At 43.0% G+C, this 23,893-nt stretch overlaps 1 protein-coding gene across 6 annotated transcripts in view; it reads left to right on the top strand.

Annotated features, from left to right (window-relative positions):
- Positions 1-23,893, top strand: part of OSGEPL1 (O-sialoglycoprotein endopeptidase like 1) — a 247,443-nt gene that overhangs the window by 121,390 nt on the left and 102,160 nt on the right. For all 6 annotated transcript variants that reach the window (XM_072120940.1, XM_072120942.1, XM_072120937.1 and 3 more), the window contains exons 4-5: positions 12,839-13,043; positions 19,560-19,708. In XM_072120940.1, the coding sequence (XP_071977041.1) occupies positions 12,839-13,043; positions 19,560-19,708 (354 nt within the window). The remainder of the gene's footprint in view (positions 1-12,838; positions 13,044-19,559; positions 19,709-23,893) is intronic.

Here is a 23,893-nt window from a genome sequence, read left to right on the forward strand (position 1 = left end):
TATCATCACAGAAGTTACTAAATTTAAGGCCTTCATTATCTTTTGATTTTTGTTCCCCTAGAATATTCAGACGATCCAATTTGACATCAAAAACCATATTTAAATCCCCCATAACTAGAATTTTCTTGCATTCCCTGCTCTCGATGAATTTAACTAATTCGTATATTACCTTAAAAGAGAAAGGGGGAGGGACATACAAAAACGCCAAGACACATTCCACATCTCCTAAAATACAGTGCAGAAAAACAAACCTTCCCCACTTATCAATCCTTTCCCCCAGCAGTCTGTAGTCTATATTTGAGTGTATTAGTACTGACACCCCTCTTGAGTATATGTCCCCATAGGAGTGATATTCCCAACCCACCCAGCGCTTCTTTACCCGATATACAAACTCCTGTGTCAGATGTGTCTCTAGTAAAACAATAATTGATGGTAAGTGCTTATTGATCACGTCAAATATCATACACCGTTTCCTTCTTTCACTTAAACCTCTAACGTTCCAGCATAGAACCCTGGTTTCTTTTATCATCCTTCGACTTTAAGACCTAGGACGAACAACACCCCCCAAAAAAACATAAAACAAAACAAAAAACATCCTCCTGCCAGTACCTCCCCCTATCCCCTGTCCCCCAACCTGATCCGCTCTACCGTCCATCAAGCAGATCCACCGTCGCCCTCCCACCATCCCCTCGCGCCCACTACAATTCATGGCAAAAAAAATTTTTTCCTTAATGCTTGCCTTAACACCTCAGTTGATTCAAACTCCCTTTCTTTCCAGCCATTCTGATGCTTCTTCTGGCGTGTTAAAGAACCATGTTTTGTTATCTGTTATAACCCTCAACTTAGAGGGAAATAATAGGGAGAATTGGATTTTTGCTTCATAAAGTCTTTTCTTTACTGCCCCGAAGCTAGCTCTGGCTTTCTGCGTTTCCCTTGCATAATCTGAGAATATTGCAACTCTACTACTAAATCCAACAACGAGGAAGCAGCACTCCGTGATATAATGGTGATATTTATTGCACCAGTGGAAAGAAGATACAACGTTTCAGCTATCTCAATGTAGCCATTTTCAAGTATACTTGAAAATGGCTACATTGAGATAGCTGAAACGTTGTATCTTCTTTCCACTGGTGCAATAAATATCACCATTATATCACGGAGTGCTGCTTCCTCGTTGTTGGATTTACTTGTGTAAGGGTCTTCTGAGCCAGAGTCCCTGAAGCGTGCACCCACACGGATCTTAATCCAGGATACCACAGTGCTACTCCATTAACTCCCCCTTTTTTTGCCTTGGGCAACTCTACTACTATTTATCATTAACTCTTTCTCTTTTTTTCTTGAATTTCTGATTATATAGTCCCTATCTTGCGAATTTAAACATTTCGCCAGAATTGTTCTGGGTGGAGCTCCCGGGACTGGTTTGCGGGAGGGGACTCTATGAGCTCTTTCTATGGTGAAGCTAGGAGAGAGGCCTTCTGGCCCGAATATACCCCATAACCATTTCTGTATGGTATCTGAGGATACATTTTCCCCACTCTCTTCAGGATAGCCAACTATTCTCAGATTAGATCTACGAGTTCGATTCTCGAGATCGATCAGTTTTTCCCTAATACTAACATTTTCTTCCCTTAATCTCTTTACCTCCTCCTGTATGCCTTTTACCTCGTCTGCTCTTTTCTTTACATTTTTCTCTACCATTTAGAATTTTTCCTTCATTGAATTAAGATCATCTTTTATAGTGGAAGTGTCAGCTCTTACATTGCCTAGCTCTTTTTTAAGCTCTATTATGGATTCTTTGGTTTCCTGTGTTGTAGCTAATATTTGAGCTAGAATACCTTCGGGATTAGTATCTCCATCTCCCGCCTTCTCAATAGATGGCCCTGCGGGTTGTCCCTCTTCTCTGTTATTTTGTCTCATTTTAGATGGTGATGCCTTCCACATCTTGTCCAGACCGGTTGATTTTCTTTCTGGTTTCTTAGGGGCCATATCTACCACTTATTCAACTGTTCCCTCAGCCCTACTTTACTAAAAGGGGCCTGCTTTGAAGCTGATATGTCCCAGCTCTCCCTTGTATCTTTATATTCCTTAAACCATCAGTGCAAACATATGTATACAAAGTTAAATGCGCATTGACCACAGTTCGCCTTTGAGCCTCTGCGATATCCAATAGTGATTACAATAAAATTACTATAGTTCACACTTAGCTCTCTGCAGTGTTTACACAATATTTTCAACAGTATTACTGTAGGGCAGAGTTCACTCTCAATCCCACGCCCGGCTTGTTATTGGCGCAAAAGTGTGAGGAACAGATTCCTATGCATACAAAAAAGAAGGCAATAAAGAGGAGAAAAAAAAAAAAAAAAAAGCTCAAACACGTTTCCCAACTCCGGCACAATTCACTAAGTACTATTCTGTGGCCGTGGTCACAGTAATATTATTATAGGTCATAATTCACTTAGTCCTCTGCAGTATTGGGTAGTGATTCCGGCAGTGTTGCTGTGTGTCTCAGATCACATTCAAACCTCTACTTTGTTAATGTGTTGTTAGTACAGCCGAATTAAGAACGTCATTTCGCACATAAGGATGAATCTCAGATACAGTTAGCAGAGGGGCTTAGTTAGTGCTGGTAGTGAGGCTACAGCTTCTGTGATATTGCTATAGGTCACAGTTCACATTTAGTCCATTGCTGTTGCAAAACAGTATAATCTGCGGTACTGCAGTAGAGCACAGTTCACACTTGATCCTCTGCCGAGCTTGTTAGTATGATGTTAATGTAGACAAATTAAACGCTCTGTCCCATAAACAAGCAAGAGTTAGTTGAATTTAGCGACAAAGAAAATATAGCAGCAGAAAGAAAATAGGGTAAATCTCTGGTACAGTTAGCAGAGGGGCTTAGTTAGTGCTGGTAGTGAGGCTACAGCTTCTGTGATGTTGCTATAGGTCACAGTTCACATTTAGTCCATTGCTGTTGCAAACAATATAATCAGCGGTACTGCAATAGAGCACAGTTCACACTTGATCCTCTGCCGAGCTTGTTAGTATGTTGTTAATGTAGACAGATTAAACACTCTGTCCCATAAGCAAGCAAGAGTTAGTTGTATTTAGCGGCAAAGGAAATATCACAGCAGAAAGAAAATAGGCCACTGTTCACATTTAGTCCGTTGCTGTTGCAAATTAGGTGCTCTATCCCATAAGCAAGCAAGAGTTAGTTGAATTTTAGCGGCAAAGAAGCTATGGCGACAGAAAGAAAATAAGTCACAGTTCACATTTAGTCCATTGCTGTTGCAAATAATGTAATCAGCGGTACTGAATTAGAGCACAGTTCACACTTGATCCTCCGCCGAGATTGTTAGTATATTGTTAATGTAGGCAAATTAAGCGCTCTGTCCCATAAGCAAGCAAGAGTTAGTTGAATTAGCGGCAAAAAAAGTATAGCAGCGGAAAGAAAAAAAAAAAAAAAATGGTCACAGTCTCCTTCCAATAAGTTGTTCAACCGATGGACGGATTGGCATATCCAGCTAGAAAGTGCACCTAATGGAGCAGAGCTGGCCGGTTTGGCGCGTCAAACATCTGAAACGTCAGGAGGATCTATAGTCAGGCTGCAGTCGGCTACCAAAAAAAAAAAAAAAAAAAAGGGAGAACAGTAGTGGCAGCGATCAGAAGGGCTGGGGAAGGGACCACCCGGGTGTGCCCGGCACAGCCCTACCTCCACAGCACGCTTCCCACCACGTCCGCTTCGTTCCCACCAGGCGGCAGCGGTGAGCCGCAAGCCGGAGGGCAGTAAGCTGCACCCCTTACACCACACATGGGATGGCCCTATCCACTCAGACCCATCCTTTCGCCCCCTATATCCCCCTATGGTGCCAGTACTGTGCCTGTTTTATGTCCCTCCCAGAGCCTTTAATCCGGGCTCTCTGAGGATTCTCTGGGTACCTCCTGACGCGCTCCACTGCGCTTACGAATCCATCGCCGGACGGCTTCTCGTAGCGTGCGGGGGTATACCGCAAGTTGATGCCGCCAAGATGCTGGTCTTCAGGGCTCCGAGGAGCTGATGTCCGCGTCCGGCATAGAGTTGGTGTCGGCTTTCAGCTTGCGATGGTTTGCGAGCAGCGAAGGGACGGCGGGAGGCGGGAGCAACGTCGGCTACGTCATCCCGTCACGCAACCCCTCCGCCAATACATGGCTATTAACTTCCTAGCTTGAGATAACATCCTGCTGACCCCTAACATGGTACCATCTGCTAAGTTGTCATTATCTATATTACCTAACATGCAAACCATGGGAGTAGCATCGTTCCAAAATGGTCTCAGTCTCTGGCACTCCCACATCATGTGCATTAAATGCGCTCCTTCTCTACCACACCTAGGACAGCAGTCATCTCCGGAGCCCCACCTTAAGTAGCCAGTGCGGCGTGCGATACACTCTGTGCAGTAGGTAAAGTTGTGACATTCGATGGGCCTCACACAGTTTTACCTCTGGGACCCTCTCCCAGATATCAGTCCACTGCTCTTCCGAGACTGGGCCTATGTCTTCCTCAAATTTATTCTGGATGGTAAGGGGATTTTGTTTATGGCACTCTTCCAGCAGGATGGTATATGTTCTAGATATATATCCTTTGGTACCCTCTGCAAGTGTTAGGTCTTTCATAATTTCATGATGGGTTATTCGCACTACCTCCCCTCTGTGTTGCACCTCCAGAGCATGCCTGAGTTGTAAATATTGGTAGAAGAACTCGTGTGGGAGTTTGAACTCTTCACAAAGCTGTTCAAACGTTTTTATTACTCTGTTTTCGTATAATTGAATAAGGGTATAAACACCTTTTATTCTCCCAACGCCTAAAGCCCTCTAGCCGCATTATTTCTCCTAGGCCTGGATTCCCTCATAGTGGGGTGAATGGAGTGTGACCTTCTATTTGCAGGTGTGCCTTAACCTTTTGCCACATTCTGCTAATCAATGTCATTCTGGGAATGTGGTCTGGCGGCCTACCCTGCTCTCCTAGCTCCAGAATGCATAGTGGGGGTCGCCCCCCTCCCAGATGTCTTAACAACTTTTCAGAGTTGCCCTGACTTGCATTCGGGCCCCACCCTTTGAGGTAATTGTGCGTCTAAGAAATATAACCAGGGGTTGGGGACCGCCAACCCCCCCTGAGTTCTGGCCCTTTGCAAGGTCTCCAGCTTTATTCTCGCTACTTTCTTTCGCCATATTAGGGATCTAAATAACCTTTGCATAATAGGCCCCAATGATCTACCTGTATCCCCTACAAATAATAACATGTCGTCCGCATATAATGCGATACGTTCCTCTACCTCCCCGTATTTAAAGCCATGTATAGTTGAGGATGCTCTTACTAGGCAGGCTAGCGGCTCAATAGCTAAGGCGAAAAGGAACGGAGACAGGGAGCATCCCTGCCGCGTAGCCCTGTGAAGGGAGAATGGTGTGGACAAATTTCCGTTGGCCCTTATTTGGGCCCTAGGCGCCAGCATTTGCATACAGCATTTGCACCCACTTAACCCCTTAACGCTCTGCGCCGTAGCTCTACGGCGCAGAGGTATAAGGAGTGTATGAAGAGGGTATGAAGAGGGCATTTTGCAGAAAACCCCCACCGCTAATAACCGCGGTCGGTGCTTGCACGTCATCGGGGGGCGGTGATCGGTTGCCATGGTAGCCTCGGGTCTTCTTTTGACACGAGGCTACATGGCTTCTGGAGATTCGTTACAATGAGCCAGTGGCTCATTGTAATGAATGACCTGCAAAAATGCCATATATTGCAATACAGAAGTATTGCAGTATATGGTAGGAGCGATCTGACCATCTAGGGTTAATGTACCCTAGATGGTCTAAGAAATAGTGGAAAAAAAAAAGTTAAAAAAATAAAAAAAATTAATAAAATATTAAAAATTCAAATCACCCCCTTTCCCTAGAACTGATATAAAACATAATAAACAGTAAAAATCACAAACATATTAGGTATCGCCGCGTCCCAAAATGCCCAATCTATCAAAATATAAAACCGTGTTACGCACAAAATAAGCCCTCACACAGGTCTGTACACGTAAAAATGAAAAGTTTATGGATTTTTGAAGTTGGAGAGCGAGAAATGAGCGGAAAAACCCTGCGTCCTTAAGGGGTTAATATACTTTGGCTTGAAGCCCATTCTTTTCATAACAGACCAAAGGAAGGCCCATTCGACACTGTCGAATGCTTTGGCTGCATCCAACGATAAAATTGCTCTGGTGCCTTCCCCCTCTTGTTGAAATTGTATGTTTAGAAATAGCCGTCTAATGTTTATGGCTGTAGACTTACCGGCCTGTTTGGTCCCCATGTACAAGATCTAGGATGACTCCAATCAGCCTATTCGCTAATGCTTTGGCTATCAACTTAACATTCGAGCACAATAGAGAGATCGGACGGTAGGACTCCGGCAATAGCACATCTTTATCCGGTTTAGGCAGAACTACAATTATTTAATCCCTCATAGAATCTGGAAACTTGCCTAGCTCCTCAGCTTCCCTAATAACTTCCAAAAGTTCTGGCAACAGGAGGGAACCATATGTTTTATACACCTCCCCTGGGAGGCCATCTGCCCCTGATGCCTTTTCGTTTGGGAGTGACTTTAATGCCGTCTCTAATTCTTCTAGAGTGAGTGGGGCATCTAACGCCTTCCTCTGATCTTCAGTTAACTCTGGCAGAGTCACTGGGGGATATTTATCATACGCTCGTGCGCCAGCGTATGATAGCCCCGCCGCTGCAAATTCGCAGCCCGATACATGAAGAGGCTTCCGCCTCTTCATGTATCGGGTTGCCAGTAGCGCAGCGTTTTTCCTACGCGATGCGGGGCCTGGCGTAGAAAAAAACGCAACCGGCGAGTTTTCACGTATGAAAAGTCGCCGGCAGCAGCGAGTGCGCAGGCGCGGGGGCAGTAACGCTCCGCGCCGGCCCACTCCAGTCCGGCCGCGCCCCCCGCTCGGCCGGCCGCGCTCCCCCCCTTCACGCCCCACTGGCGTGAAGGTGGCGGATTGTGAAAAATAATCGCAAAAGCTAGCAATAAGCTAGCATTTGCGATTATTTCAGGGCCTCTGCGCCACTGGCGGTGCGCAGAGGTCCTGATAAATATCCCCCACTGTGTCTAGGAAATTGTCTACCCCCAATTTGTCATCCCCCAGCCCAGATGTATAAATATGCACATAGAAGTTCCTAAGGGTCTCTAGGATATCCTTATCGCAGTTAACCTCTATTCCTTGATCATTTGTGAGTGCTTGAATATGCGAGGAGTCCCTTTGTGCCCTAATAACTGACGCTAGCAATTTCCCTGTACTCTCTCCCCCTTCAAAATATTTTTGTTGAACAAAAAACTTTTTGGCTTCAGCGGTCGCCAGAGTTTGAGACTTTAGCAATTCCTGTGCTTCCACCCAGTCCCTCTGAGCCGCCTCTGACCCACTATTTATGTATTCTCCCTCTGTCTCCTGCACCCTTTCCTGTAGGGCCTGTTTGTACTCTTTTTGTTTAATTTTGTGTGCAATGATGCAACCATTAAAACTGTCCCTTATGTGTGATTTAAGAGCGTCCCACACTATTAAACGAGAGACCGACCCTATATTGATTTGGAGAAACTCCTCTATCTCCCCTGGCAATGTATCTGAAGGCCGCAGGATTTGGATCCAAAATGGATTAAGTTTCCATAGGCGCTGACCACACACAGACACTTCTAGGAGCGTACTCGACATCCTCTGTCATAGTTAACATCCAATCATTTCCTACAGCTAAATCAATTCGGGATAGTGAGTTATGAGAGCTGGAATAACAAGAATATTTCTTAGTTGTAGAATATCTATGCTTCCATAAATCCTTAATTCCCACCACCCTTCAGGATTTTAGCTAAGCCTGTGTCAGTGCTGTTTGGGGGAATGTTACCCCGGTGATATTTGTCATAGTAGGGATTCAAATAAAGTGGGAAGCTCAGGGGACTCTGCCGCCAGCACCAATACCCTGCTCAAGATTGTTGAAGAGTAGGGTGGAGGTATGTATATTGCTATGAGGAGGATCTCCTTATTATATAATTTGCATCTTAATGCCACAAACCTCCCCTCCAAGTCCACAGTGCTTTATAAACCCTGGAACGGTAGTGATTTATGTATTAATATGCTCTCTCCCCTGGTGTGTGAGGAGAATGTGGAATGGTAGTTGGCTCCGACCCACCCACGACCCAATTGGGTTACAGTGGTATCTGTGAAATGTGTCTCTGAGAGGCAAATAACCGCTGGCTGATATTGCCTCAGGGCATTAATTACCGCATATCTTTTGACAGAGTCTCCCAGCCCCCTCGTATTCCAAGCAATTATTCGCAGTTTAACCGCAATCACAATCCCACACTTTCCTGACTATATAAGCATACAGTTTTCCTTCATGCATGTGTCCGAACAGAACAACAATACCCAACTTAACATAAACAAACATAAACCCTCATGCCGTTGGCACAACCTGGGGAAAAAATAGCAACTTAGACCAATTAGCTTCATATTTCTCTCACCACCTTCACGTTTTGAGTGAGGTGCTGCCCGCTAGGACAACTTTGGCGGTAATACATCCTGTCATGAGGTTAGCGTCCCCCTCCAAACCACAGCAAAAGGCGCGACGCTTAGATGTTAATATCCACAGATCCATCAGTCCCGTCTAGGACTCCGCCTTCATAGTTCGCGCTCATGTGTGTCCGCTACGGCCCGCCTGCTGCGCTCCCGCCATCACCTCCTCCAACATCTCTTTGGAGCATATCTTACTACTGCCGCCAGCCATCTGCGCTGCTCTACCGCTCCTGCTGTGATTCCCGGACTACACGGAGGGCTCGCACCGCTCTGACAGGTAATTCTGCGTATAAAATGTGGGGTGCCTAGCGGGAGCTCCTCACATCTCAGGCCAAGCCACGCCCCCAACTACATGTTTTTAAAAGCAACCAGGATATGTCGGGTCTTTTGCAGATGTCTCTGCGCTGGTTTTGTTTTTACAAAACCTACTGGGGACCCATGTTGCAGGAGTGGGGAAGTGAGGATAGGCCCCACTCCAATTGGACAGTCCTGGTTTTGGGCTGTTCATGTTATCGGCCTACAGTTGTGCTGGGCTGATATAAGCTGAGCAGTGCTTACCCACAGGGCGCACTCTGCACCTGGGGAATACAACTGCGAGTTTGCTGCTGTATGTTGTTTGGGAGGCTGTGCAGTGGGCACAGTCTCTGGTAGGTAAGAGAACCTATGTTTAGTTAGTGGCCAGACGGCTTAGGACCTTATTTGGTTTATACTTTGTTTTCCTGCCTTTTAATTTTTTGATTTGAAATATATATTTGTAAATATATCTGTGAAACACTTTTTTTTTTTATAACATCAAATTTAGAGTTTATCTGTATGTGTGTGTATATATATATAATTATTGATGGCAAGTTATTTTACCTCAAAAAGGGGTAGAGCACTTGTAAAGTTTATAAGGCCCTCACAGGCAGTTAGTGAGGGCCTATGTTTTCGGTCTGGGGGTCTAGATAGAACTGTATTTTCCCTTCTTTCAGAGGGGGTTCCCTTGCACACAGCTGTTCTATATAAATGAACTACAATGTGCTGAAAAACTACTATACTCTCCTTCCGGCGCTGCCGGATGCTTACCACGGCTCCCCTTTCTTTGGCTCTTTATATGCAACAAAGCAGGCAGAGCACAAGGACGTATCTCAGCCCACTTTGTAGGCTGAAGAGCTGAAGAAGAGGAGCTGCGAGGAGCGCCGGAAGGTGAGTATTGTAGTTATTGTAGGCTGCAGGGCCGTTTATCAATAGGGGCCGGTTGGTTGCAGGACATTTCATTCGTGGGCTCACTGCAGGACATTTCATCGTGGGGGGGAGGGGCTGGCTGCATGGTATTTCATAGGTGGGGAGCTGGCTACAGAGTATTTAATAGGTGGGGGCTGGCTGCAGGGCATTTCCTAGATGGGGGCCGGCTGCAGGGCATTTCATAAGTGGGGGGCTGGCAGCAGGGCATTTCATTACTGGGGAGGCTGCAGGGCATTTCATAGGTGGGGGCAGGCTGCAGGGCATTTCATAGGTGGGGGGCTGGTTGCAGGGCATTTAATTACTAGGGGCTCTACTGCAAGGCATTTCATAGGTGGGGGGCTGGCTGCAGGGCATTTCATTACTAGGGTTCTGCTGCAGGCCATTTCATAGGTGGTGGGCAATGCTGCAGGGCATTTCATTACTAGAGGCTCTGCTGCAGGGCATTTTATTTCTAGGGGCTCTGCTGCAAGGCATTTTATTACTGGTGAGGCTGCTGGAAATTTCATTACTCGGAGAGGCTGTGAACAATTCTTTCCCACCCTAGGCTTATACTCGAGTCTATAGGTTTTCCCAGTTATTTGTGGCAAAATTGGGGGCCTCGGCTTATACTTGGGTCAGCTTATACGATAAAGTATATAGTTTATATAGTATATAGTTTACTTTATATATGATAAAGTATATAGTTTATTATTATTATTATTAAGACTCCTTTAAAAAAATAAGTTTTGGGTGGGTTTTCTCAGGGTCCTATGGTTACCTTGATTAGGTTGTGAGCCCCATCGGGGACAGTGACTAGTTTGGCAATCTCTGTGTAGCGCTGCAGAATCTCTGTGCGCTTTATAAAAAATAAAAGAATTATTAAAGAAAAAGTTGAATTTGTATGTTAGTTGGAATGGGTATACTTTGTAAGTGTAACTACAGACCTGAGCTGATTCTAGCCGTTCTGCTACCTGAGGCGAAACATGAAAATGCTGCCCCCCCCCATGCCTGATGATACTACCTCACACACTAGTAGTCAGTCAGTGACACGGTGAATAGTATCTGGTACATTACAGGTTCATCAAGAAGGGGACTTCTTTACGATTTCTCCGACCATGGTTTTTCTCTGCTGAATTCATAGTCAAACATCTTCAGCTGTACACAGCACAACTCCACATGGCGCCCCTAAAAATACCACAGTCACTTACAGTACAATGAAGCGTGTTCCTAATATATATTATCCTCACAACATGACTGAACATACTATTTTCTACATAAAACATCCTTTATGTAGTCACCTGAATAAATCTACAGCACGCACAATTTAATAGGTGCCCTAATTTAGCCCCCCCCCTGTAGTACACAGCATCCCAAAGTATACACAGCCCTCCCCCCCGTATACACAGCAATGACACACCCACCCCCCATATAAAGATGTCTCCCATAGGTATATTATATACAGACCCCCTCTCCTATTATCATTCATCCCCCATACACAGATGCCCCCTCCTCGGGTCTATTATATATAGTCCCCTCTCATATTAAAATCAGCCCCTACATATAGATGCCAAAATTATTAATAAAGCTCCATCCAACCAGTATCCTGCCCCCAATGTACATAAAACAAGTGGCCAGTTTTAAAACAAGAAAATGAAAATTCTTCCCTGTAGTGATGCTATGACGGGCACTAGCTGCTCTCTTCTTCTCCCGGGTCTTCCTCTGGCATCTTTAGCGTCTTCTGTGTAAGGACACAGATGGCGTGACGTCATCACATGCCACCTGCATCCTGCACTACATACTGAGCAATTCATAGAAGTTCCGTTGCTCAGTCCATTAATCACGTCAGGGAAGGACGGCTCCAGGTCTCAGAAGACCGCTGCGAAACAGAGCCTCATTGGGCCCTCTTTGCAGTGAACTCATTAGCAACACTGAAACTACTGCCCCTAAGGAATACAGTCCCAGGACAGAACGCAAAGGGGGAACCCCTTGGTAGTCCACGAAATACTATTACATCAAGGAGAGCAAGCGTTGGTATAAACAGTCATCCAGGGCCGGTGCCAGCAATTAGCATACCTGCACAATTTAGGACTGCAACTCCCAGCATGCCCTGAAGGAGAGGAAAGAGCAGGGGGGCCCTGCAAGACTACAAGTGCCAGCCTAGAGGAGCGGAGGTGTGAAGGGGAGATCTGGAGGCCTAGTTCATACAGGACTACAACTAACAGCATGTCCTGGAGGAGGGAGAGGCCTGGCTCATGCTGGATTACAACTACCAGCATGCTCTGGAGGATACGGGGAGGACTGGTTCCTGCAGGACTACAACTCTCAGGTCCTGCAAAACAGGAGGAGGCACAGCAGGGGCCGTGAGGCTTTCTTTTTCTGGGCAATTGAAACCTCTTTACACTCCCTCATCACCCAGCACCGCCATATTCTGCCCATGTTACTTTCCCAGGCTGTATGACATGTGCCTGCCACCACCGCCACCCTTGAGAGACATCACCTGTCACTTGTGCAACCCAAATGAGCGGCAGTGAGAAGTACGAGTACCGTGGGCCCCCTGGTATTGGCGGTCCTGCGTCTGTGGCTTTAAGGCAATTCATTTTTTTGTTAGGAGATTTGGGTGGCCTTGGGCACCCGAATCACCCACAAACACGGGAACATGCCGCTCCCCCCGGGCTCACGCATCTGCCGCCTAAGGAGAGATTCTCATCTCATGGCAGATCCGGCCCTGCTACAGACAGACTTTTTTTTTTATCCCTGTGACAATTAGGGTGCTGGCACATTTTCAACTTGCAATATACTTTCAAATCCGAAGCAACTGGAACGGGGAAGGGCTTGTGACGATCACATATGTGCTTCAAACCAACAATTCTGTTTCAGAGGAAAAATTGTAAACGATATAAAACACGTGGTGCTTGTTACCGATTGCATGTGTTTCCTCTCTTTGTGTGTGTGTTTTTTTTTTTACCATCTAGTGCTGTATTTTACTGCCACTTGTTATCATGTGTAACCTGAAATGTGTGCAGATGTGTGTGACTTAATGTACATTTTCATTTCAGGTTGCCAGAAGACTCTCACTGTCCAAACAGGCTGAATGTTCTTCTATGAGTGGTGGAGAATCCATAGAGTACTTGGCTCAGTTTGGTGACAAGAAATTTACTAAACAAAATCCTCCAATGGCACAGTACCAAGACTGCAACTTTTCTTTTTCTGGGTTGCGCAGCCATTATGAACGTCTGATTGAAATGCAAGAGAATAAGGAAGGTTGGTTCCATGTTTATTCCTGTACCGTGGTATCTTTTATTTTTTTCCTATACTTATTCACTGTTGTAATATTGTTTTGCCTAACTTATTTCTTTAAATCATTTCATTACTTCCCTTGTGGTAAGTGATTAATTTGTGTATGCTTTTTTTAGTACACCAACTAATGGGTGGTACGAACAGACCCTGTTTAATAAACACAATAAAAATTAACTAATTAAGCAGTCAGTTGCAAGCTAAACGAAACCTAGCATTTGATCTCATGCATTAAGAAGTAAACATGCCTTCAGAAAGCTGTAGCTACACCGATGCAGAAACATATATATGCAGAAACAGCTTGCCTAGGGCGTCCGTATGGACTTTTATGTGATGCACACTTTTATAAACGTACTTTTGTGAGTATAAGATAATAAAACATTTTTACTGGTTTACCCCAGTAATCCGCACTATCTGTACCAAATGTCCAGCACAGGATCTTCGTGGAACGAGGTCCACTGTCGAGACTACTGCAGGAAATTCGCAGAAAGCCAGGAGGAATAACCCAGGAACTCCTCTATCTTTAACCATTTCAAAAGATGGTGAGACTGTTCTGTGGGTCAAATTAACTAACTTCTTTTTGGTTTTGTTTGCATTTTGTGGCCGATTGGAAGTGGGCCTTGTAAGTTGCTCCTCTGTGTTTATTTCCCTTAGTCTGAACATCAAGCTACTAGATTTGCTGAAAAAACAGTTATAACATCCAGGACCTTAGCAGTGCATACTTAATGTAAGAGATGAAGCGCTGAAGCCAGGCACAGAATCGATAGAGCTTCATTATCATAATTGTATAATTGTTTTTTTCAGCAAAACCACTCATCACAGGGAATAAACAAGATATGTTTCTGCATCAGTGTAGCTAAAGCATTTTCAAGGTATGTTTGGTCCATAATGCATGAAATCAAATGGAAGATTTCCTTTGAAAGAATAAAAGAAAGACAAATCACTAGTCAATTGAGTGACTTCTATGGTGAGTGATTAAGCATACTACCATATATACTTGAGTAAAAGCTAAGGCACCTAATTTTACCACAAAATAACTCAAGTATAAGCCTAGTGTAGAAAAAACACCAGTGACTCATTAATGAAATGTCCAGCAGCTTCCCCTTATAAATGAAATGTCCACAGTAGTCCCCCATTATTCAAATATACAGCAGATCCAATTGATAGCGCAGTTCAGCAAAGCTCTGTAATATTAAAATGTCTTGGACAGCCTCCATCATTGTATTGTAAAAAAAAAACCTCTGCATTCCCCTTCAATCGATTCAGGTTTCATCTTCTCCCCCCAGCAGTACAGGTAAAGGCGGATCTATGCGTTCTACCCCTGTTGTAACAATGTCATCAGGCCGTACCTTCACCTCCTCATGTAGTGTGTGCAGGCATGGCTGGCAGGCTGCGGGCTATGCTCACTCAAGCAGAGCGGGTTTTTTCTGCACAAAAATTGTCCTGTAAAACTCTGCATTTACTCGAGCATCTAAACGTTCTTTAAAAGCTTCAAAGTAAATGCTTAATCACTCACCATAGAAGTCACTCAATTGACTAGTGATTTGTTTTTCTTTTATTCTTTTAAAGGAAATTTTCCATTTGATTTGATGCACCATGGACCAAACATACCTTGAGATTGCTGTAGCTACAGTGATGCCGGATCATATCTTGGTTAATCCCTGTGCCTAGTGGTTTTGCTGATAAAACAGATATAACATTATGATAATGAAGCTCTGTGGCTTCTATGGCTGGTTCAGCGATTGCTTTTGCGCTTCTTGTAGCAGGAGAGTTTTTCTCTGCAGGAGATGATGATGCAATCACCCCAGCTTCTGTGTATGAGTGATCCAGCACAGGTTGATTAGTCATGCTTAGTCATGCTTGACTAACCTCCATTTGTAATTCCAAGCTCGGTGTCTAGTGTGTTTATCTTGGTAGCCCTGGCGATCCAGCTTTCCCAAGGTCCTGAATCTTATAAATGTTTTTTCAGCAAAACCACTCAGCTCAGGAATTAACCAAAATATGATCCTGCATCAGTGTAACTGCAGCATTCTTAAGGTATGTTTGCTTCATAATGCATCAAATCAAATGGTAGTTTTCCTTTAATTTGAGATGGTATTCAGAAAGTCCTCGATTTACAGTTGACCACTAATCCCAAACGGAACTCAATGTTCTCTGCAATGATCAATTGTATGGAATCTGAATTGTTTATTTTTGTTCCCACTGCTACCCAAAACTGTCACAGGTACAAAAAAGGTTTGTCGTAAGGTATACTTACAAACAAATTCAATTTAAAGAAAATCTACTTTTATGGATTATGAACCAAACATACCTTGAGACTACTGTAGCTACACTGATGCAGAAACATATCTTGTTTAATCCCGTAACGGAGTGGTTTTGCTGAAAAAAAAGATTATAAAATTATCATAATGATGAGAATGATGGAATCACTTTGTTGTCCCTAACAGGCAGAAGTAATGATAGGATCATAGTATACAAGACTGGAAAAAGATGCAAGTCCATCAAGTCCAACCTTTAAGAATTAAACAAGTGTTTTTTCCCCTTAACCCCGTGATAATTTTTCTCTAAAGAAAGGCATCCAGGCCTCTCTTGAACATGTACATAGAGTCCGCCTCAACAACCTCCTGTGGCAGAGTTCCTGTTCTGTCCTCTGCAGAAAATCTAGCTGCTTAGGTTTCCGTCTGCAGTGTATGGTTGGAAACAGCACCATTTCCTATCGTGATTGTTCAAAGCATTATTGGAAATCTCCTGAGGCATTGTGGGTATTTCTTGTTACTGTAGTCTGTATTACAGACTGACAGTGTGAGGAGCCACTTCATATGACTTGTTTTGTACCTCAAGTTCATTAGAAACAGTCTGTATACCAGCATAGATGGTGAGCACATTATACATTTACATGCTGACATATTTGTATGCCTTAGGTATGAGTAATGTAATGTATCTGTATTACAGATTTTTGTATTCCATGTACCATATCATTTGTTGTATTCTGAATACCACTGTTATTCATACTATATTTTCACCTTTTCCTCTCTACTATCAATAAAGAGAAGATTGACAGTTTTCTACAGTCTTTTCTTAAGAGGACAGGGAGGTTTAGCTACATGTCAGATGTGCTAACATGTGAGGACAGCATAGTTCCACAGTCTTACTGCTCTTACAGTAAAGAACCTTAGTCTATTTTGATGGTAGAACCGCCTCTCCTCTAGGCGCAGAGGATGCCCTCTTGTCCTGGTCACAGGCCTAGGTATAAAAAGATCTTTGGAGAGATCCTTGTACTGTCCGTTCAGGTATTTGTACATTGTAATGAGGTCTCCCCTCAGTCGTCTTTTCAAAACCGAATAATCCCAAATTTTGTAATCTGTCAGTGTATTCTAATCCCCCCATTCCCTTAATAATCTTGGTTGCTCTTCTCTGCCGTTCCAGTTCTACTATGTCCTTTTTATACACTGGTGCCCAAAACTGTACACAATAATCCTCTCTTGATACATCCCATAATTTTATTTGCTTTAGCAGCAGCCGCCTGGCTCTGGGCACTAAAATTAAGTTTACCATCCACCAATACCAGAAGTCTTTTTCAACTCTCGTTTTAGGGTGCGGTCACACGTCACGTTTACCGCATGCGTTTAAAAACGCATTGCAATAGCTAAAGAGTGATTTGCCTAATTGACCAGCTGTTAACACGTGTGTTTACAAAACGCAGCCGTTAATGCATTGTTAACACATGTGTTAACATTGCGGTTAACGTATATGTTTGTTGATGCAATGTTAAAGCTTGCATTAACGCAAGAGTTAACATTTGCATTTTATAAACGCAAGTGTTAACAGCTGTTTAATTAGGCAAATCACTCTTCAGATATTCCAATGCGTTTTTTAACGCATGCGTTAAACGCAATGTGTGACCGCACCCTTACCAAGTACTTGACTGTTTAGAACTTAATTATACTTGTTGTTTCCATCAATCACTGCACTATCCACCAGCTGCTGTGTATGAGTCATCCAGTTAAGGTTGATTAGTCCTGTCTGGACAGTCCAGGAAGCTCAGGGTGCGTTCACACGTTGCAGTTAAAACTGCATCACAATCAGCTTTGAGGTGGTTTTAGGTGCAGTTTTGTCAATTGAACAGGTGAAAGACATGAACTGAACGAGTGAATGACATTTGTGGAGCAGGTTTCCCCTTCAAAAGCGAATTCACCTGTTCAGTTCATGTCTTTCACCTGTTCAATTGACACAACTGCACCTAAAACCACCTCAAAGCTGTGTAATGTGTTTATGCATAGCAGCCAGGATCACCCAGCTTTCCCAAGGGCCTGAATTTTATAATTAGTTTTTTGAGCATAACCACTTGTAACAGGGATTAAACAAGATATGTTTCTGCATTAGTGTAGCTACAGCATTCTCAAGGTATGCTTGGTTCACAATGAATAAAAACAAATGGTATATTTCCTTTAACCCCTTAAGGACTCAGGGTTTTTCAGCTCATTTCTCGCTCTCCAACTTCAAAAATCCATAACTTTTTCATTTTTACGTGTACAGACCTGTGTGAGGGCTTACCTTATATATTCGAGTATAAGCCTAGTTTTTCAGCACAAAAAAATGTGCTGAAAACCCACACTCGGCTTATGCTCGAGTAAAAAAATATAGGTTTTACCTGGTTTTTGTGGTAAAATTATGGGCCTCGGCTTATACTTGGGTCGGCTTATATTCGAGTATATACGGTATTTTGTGCGTAACAAATTTTACTTTCCCGTAATGTTATTCATTTAACATGCCGTGTACTGCGAAGCTGAAAAAAAAATCCAAATGTGGAAAAACTGAAAAAAACGTCACGTTCTTGTGGGCTCAGTTTTTTGACTTTGACTGTGCACTCAAAATAACACCTCAGCTTTATTCTTTGGTTCGGTGCGATCGCGGTGATACCAAATTTAAATAGGTTTTATTGTGTTTTAATACATTTTCAAAAATTAAACGAATGTGTACAAAAAAGAAAACATTTTTTTGCCATCTTCTGATGCTAATAACTTTTTCATACTTTGGTGCACGGAGATGTGTGAGGGGTCATTTTTTGCAAAATGATGCGACGTTTTCATTGCTACCATTTTGAGGTCTGTGCAAAATTTTGATCATTTTTTATTTCATTTTTTATGTTATGTAAAAAGGTGTAAAAGTCGCATTTCAGACATTTGGGCGCCATTTCCCACCTCAGAGGTCACTGCCGGCCGTAACCGCTTTTATATTTTGATATATCGGGCTTTTTGGGACGCGGCGATACCTAATATGTTTGTGATTTTTACTGTTTATTATGTTTTATATCCATTCTAGGGAAAGGGGGTGATTTGAATTTTTTATATTTTATTAATTTTTTTTATTTTTTAAACTTTTTTTTTCTTTTTTTTTTCACTATTTTTTAGACCATCTAGGGTACATTAACCCTAGATGGTCAGATCGCTCCTACCATATACTGCAATACTTCTGTATTGCAATATATGGCATTTTTGCAGCACATCCATTACAATGAGCCACTGGCTCATTGTAACGAATCTGCAGAAGCCATGTAGCCTCGTGTCAAAAGAAGACCCGAGGCTACCATGGTAACCGATCGTCGCCCCCGATGACGTTCGGGGGCGCGGCGATCGCAATAAAGATTTTTAAACGCCGCCGGCGACTTTGCCGGCGGCAATGACATGGTTAATAGCCGCGATCGGTGCAAGCACCGACCGCGGTTATTAGCAGTGGGGGTTTTCTGCAAAATGCAACAACCCCCACCTTTGTATGAAGAGGACTCAGCCCGTGAGCCCTCTTCATACACTCCTTATACCTCTGCGCCGTAGAGCTACGGCGTAGAGCGTTAAGGGGTTAAAGGAAATCGACCACCAGGATCAAGAATTTTAAACCAAGCACACATGCATGAAGGTTTTTACTTTTCTTTTAGCTTTTTATACCCTTGTTTTTACAATAAAAGTTTAAAGGAAACCAACCTTGAAGAATATACCATCATAAGTAGATCTGATGGTAGATTCCTCCTGCCTGCCTCTGTCCGAATCTGTAATTTAGTAATCCAGCAATCTAACCTAACTCTGGTTGCAATTGAAGGAAAGATGAATGTGGCCAATTCTGGATGAACACCTCTTACAGAGCGCTCTGGACCTCAGACTGGGCAGAAGGTTCCCTTCCAACAAGACAATGACCCAGGACAACAAGCACACAGCTAAAATAACAAAGCAGAGGCTTCAGAACAACTCTGTGGCCACTCTTGACCGGCCCAGCCAGGGCCCTGACCTAAACCCAATTGAAATAGCTGTTCACCATCCTACCTAATGAACTAGAGAGGAACTGTAAGAAAGATTGGTACAGATTTGTAATGAAACAAAGAATGAAAAAATTAAAGGGGTCTGAATACTTTCCATACCATCTGTAAGCCGGTGCTTGTATATGTGAAACATGCAAAAATAATCTTTCAACAGTATTTTTGTTACTCATTAGGTATACAGAAAGGGGAAATGCTTTCTTGTGCAGCTGATATTGCATCTTCATTTCAACATTCTGTTGCACATCACTTGGCTAAACGCACACAACGAGCTATTTTGTTCTGCAAGAAAGAAGGCCTTCTACCTCCTTTGAAAACATCATTGGTAAGAACGGAGGTTACCATAAGAAATAGAAGCCTGAAAGTGTTAATTGAAAGGAATATGTAGCTATCAATTGTATTATATGTGTTAACCCTAAAAGAGTAATCATCTTTAAAATCATTATCACAGCATTATATCATTAAAAATATGATGCATGCCTGTTTTCATAAAGAGTTAGGGAGCTGAAATGGTTAAAAAAAACTGTGCTAAAGCATAACTTAACTTTTAGCGTTCTCTTATCTTTATAATAACTTGCAGTATTTACTAAACTAAAAAAAATATACTAATGAGCCAGAAGTGCCCTGGGGAATCCCTCTGTCCTCTGGCTTCATAGACTGTTACACTGTGCGGAAGTACATCTCATCTCCCCCCCCTGCTTCCTTTGCACTTCCCCCCCTCACTCTGCCTGCTGTAATCTCACGGCAGTGAAGGAAACTTCAGCACACAGTGCAAGGGGGGAAAGACTTCTGTCATTGTAACAGCCTGTGTGTGAAACTGCAGCTCTCCTCACTGCTCTCAGGTCTTCTCCTGCCTCTCCAGTCTGTGCCCTCATTGCTCCTGGGTTCTCTCCTAATTCTGGGTTCTATTCTGCTCCTCCAGTTTGTGTCTTTACTTCTCTCGGGTCCTGTTCTGTCGCTACTACTACTAGAAAGTTCTGTAAATCCAACTTTAGGTAAAGGGATATAAAAAAATAGATAGTGGAATAAGTGATGGGAAAATAAAATGGATCCTCAAGGTTATTCTGCCACAGATAATATACAGGTAAATTAGTCAATTGTCCTGTTATAGAACAAAAAATGCATGTAGGTACTCTAGGTACTTTTCAAATGTACTGGAGGTACAATATTATAAGGTGCTTACATCAATGAAGAGGAATGGCATGCATGAGACGACTGCTCCTGGAAGGATGCATGCTGCAGATGAAAGGTAGTGCGAGTACTCTATATGGTACCTAGCTGCATGAAATGTGCAGGGTAGGGCCTAATTTGTATGGGTGTATTGCTTGGGACTAGGATACTGTCCCTATTACACCCTATTTCACAAAGTTCTATAATGCCTCCTCGAAGAGGCAGCCCTAGGAAGGTGCCGCCCGACAGGAACCTAGAATGACCCAGTTATAGTACTAACTTAGTCAGGTTGTCCCTACACGGCATGTTTTTCCTTATGTGCTTATCAGGGGACACCACAAAACACAAAGTTGTGTTTCTGTGGAGTGCTTGAAAAGGTCAAGGTCCTAGTGTGGACCGACCTAATTCTGCGGCAGCCAGTGAGCCCACTTCTTAGTATTACTATTCTTAGCATAAGGCAGCTTATGTGTGAGGCAATATGTTTTCATTTGCACAGCTTACATCATATGTAATAGTGAGTTAGCAGTCAGCTTAATTAAATAGCAGTGAAAAAATCACAGACACGTGCAAAATGTGACGTCATATAGAAACATATAAAAAAAACATTTAAAACATTATATAAAATGTTCAAATCATTCAAATCTATCATATGTTTGGTGCACAATGAATAACGTGTTACACATTCTGATATTGTTTTATAGGTAATGTGAATCGAAAATAGGACTGGAACGTCCTAAGTAAAACAAAAGACGGAGGATAGATCCTTATGTCTCCGTGTACATACGCAAAGTGCCTAGTGCAAATTAAAAACAGAGTCATACAGAAGTGTACTAGCGCATATAGAGAACCGCAATATACACTCACCGGCCACTTTATTAGGTACACCTGTCGAACTGCTTGTTAACACTTAATTTCTAATCAGCCAATCACATGGCGGCAACTCAGTGCATTAAGGCATGTAGACATGGTCAAGACAATCTCCTGCAGTTCAAACCGAGCATCAGTATGGGGAAGAAAGGTGATTTGAGTGCCTTTGAACGTGGCATGGTTGTTGGTGCCAGAAGGGCTGGTCTGAGTATTTCAGAAACTGCTGATCTACTGGGATTTTCACGCACAACCATCTCTAGGGTTTACAGAGAATGGTCGAAAAAGAAAAAACATCCAGTGAGCAGCAGTTCTGTGGGCGGAAATGCCTTGTTGATGCCAGAGTTCAGAGGAGAATGGGCAGACTGGTTCGAGCTGATAGAAAGGCAACAGTGACTCAAATCGCCACCCATTACAACCAAGGTAGGCAGAAGAGCATCTCTGAACGCACAGTACGTCGAACTTTGAGGCAGATGGGCTACAGCAGCAGAAGACCACACCGGGTGCCACTCCTTTCAGCTAAGAACAGGAAACTGAGGCTACAATTTGCACAAGCTCATCGAAATTGGACAGTAGAAGATTGGAAAAACATTGCCTGGTCTGATGAGTCTCGATTTCTGCTGAGACATTGGGATGGTAGGGTCAGAATTTGGCGTCAACAACATGAAAGCATGGATCCATCCTGCCTTGTATCAACGGTTTAGGCTGGTGGTGGTGCTGTCATGGTGTGGGGAATATTTTCTTGGCACTCTTTGGGCCCCTTGGTACCAATTGAGCAGCGTTGCAACGCCACAGCCTACCTGAGTATTTTTGCTGACCATGTCCATCCCTTTATGACCACAATGTACCCAACATCTGATGGCTACTTTCAGCAGGATAATGCGCCATGTCATAAAGCTGGAATCATCTCAGACTGGTTTCTTGAACATGACAATGAGTTCACTGTACTCAAATGGTCTCCACAGTCACCAGATCTCAATCCAATAGAGCATCTTTGGGATGTGGTGGAACGGGAGATTCGCATCATGGATGTGAAGCCGACAAATCTGCGGCAACTGTGTAATGCCATCATGTCAATATGGACCAAAATCTCTGAGAAATGCTTCCAGCACCTTGTTGAATCTATGCCACGAAGAATTGAGGCAGTTCTGAAGGCAAAAGGGGGTCCAACCCGTTACTAGCATGGTGTAACGAATAAAGTGGCCGGTGAGTGTATATGAATTATCTAAGTTACATTCCTGCTCAGAAGGCTGTATCAATGTCCATCAGTCTTCCTTGAGCAATCAGAATTCTGATTAACAATGTAGCCATCTTGTATATGGGAAAGTCCAGAATTCAAACTCTATACAACCATAGACTGGAGAGGGACCTAGACGATCCAAACGGGACATAGGAGCAAGTGACAGGAAGGTGCAAGGTGGTCCACATGTAAGCAGAAACTACCAGGCTCAGAAATCATATTGCTGCCATATGGCTGAAGAAATCTTGCCTGTTATATGTCCCATCCGGGATCCCTGCTTCCTTGCACGGGTCCAACATCTCCAATATATCCCACTCACCCAATAGTCACCGTATTTAGGAAGGTCAAAAATGTCCACAGCTGTATCCAGTAGTTGCTACAGAGTGTAGGAAATAAAAAGAGCATATTATTAAAGATAGCAAATCTGGACTTGCAATAAATAAATGTACAGTCTGTATGACCCAAGAAGGATATATATATTTCCTATTTAGAAAATTAAAGTAAAACATATGGTTAAAAATTATTATTGTGAAAAATAAAAAAAAATGTAACTTTTTGTGTGTACCATTTGCCAGGCACACAACTTTGTCTAAATTATACAGTATATAATGTTGTATGCATCAGGTAAAATAGGTAAGGTGATAGTTTAATTATGATTGTTTGACTCAGATAGTTCAGATACATATTCTTCAGTATCAACAATAAGCAGCAGAACCCTTAGGTAATGTATTATGAGGGAAAAAAAATGTGTAACTATACCTTGTATTACGTTTGACTACCTGAAACTTCATATTACTAATATTGACAAGTAAACTTATTTTCCAGTCATTTATAGTAAAAAATTTTGGAATTTTAGATTGCATTCCTCTGAAATTTGATAATAGATGTATTTGTGATTGACAAATACAGCTTGCTCATATTGGCTCAAGTGGCTTGTGAACAGAAGTGGAGTTGAAAAAAGCGGAGTTTTGTGTTTGAGTGATTGTGGGCGGAGTATATAGGTTATAGCAAGGCACTTTTCTTAGTGTCACAATTTAAATAACTTTTTTTCCCTTTCTTTGCCTGGTCTGCTAATTGGGTTGAGGGATTCATGTTCACACCTGATAAAACTGAGTAACTCCCACTTAATTTGAGCTTGCTCATTTTGGCTTGTGGTCATAAGCGGAGTTGAAAAAAGCAGGGTTTTAAAAAGAGAAGTCCACAGAACTGTAAGTAAACTACATTTTATATTTCTTG

This window comes from Engystomops pustulosus, chromosome 8 (genome assembly GCF_040894005.1).
Source record: "Engystomops pustulosus chromosome 8, aEngPut4.maternal, whole genome shotgun sequence".
NCBI lineage: Eukaryota > Metazoa > Chordata > Amphibia > Anura > Leptodactylidae > Engystomops > Engystomops pustulosus.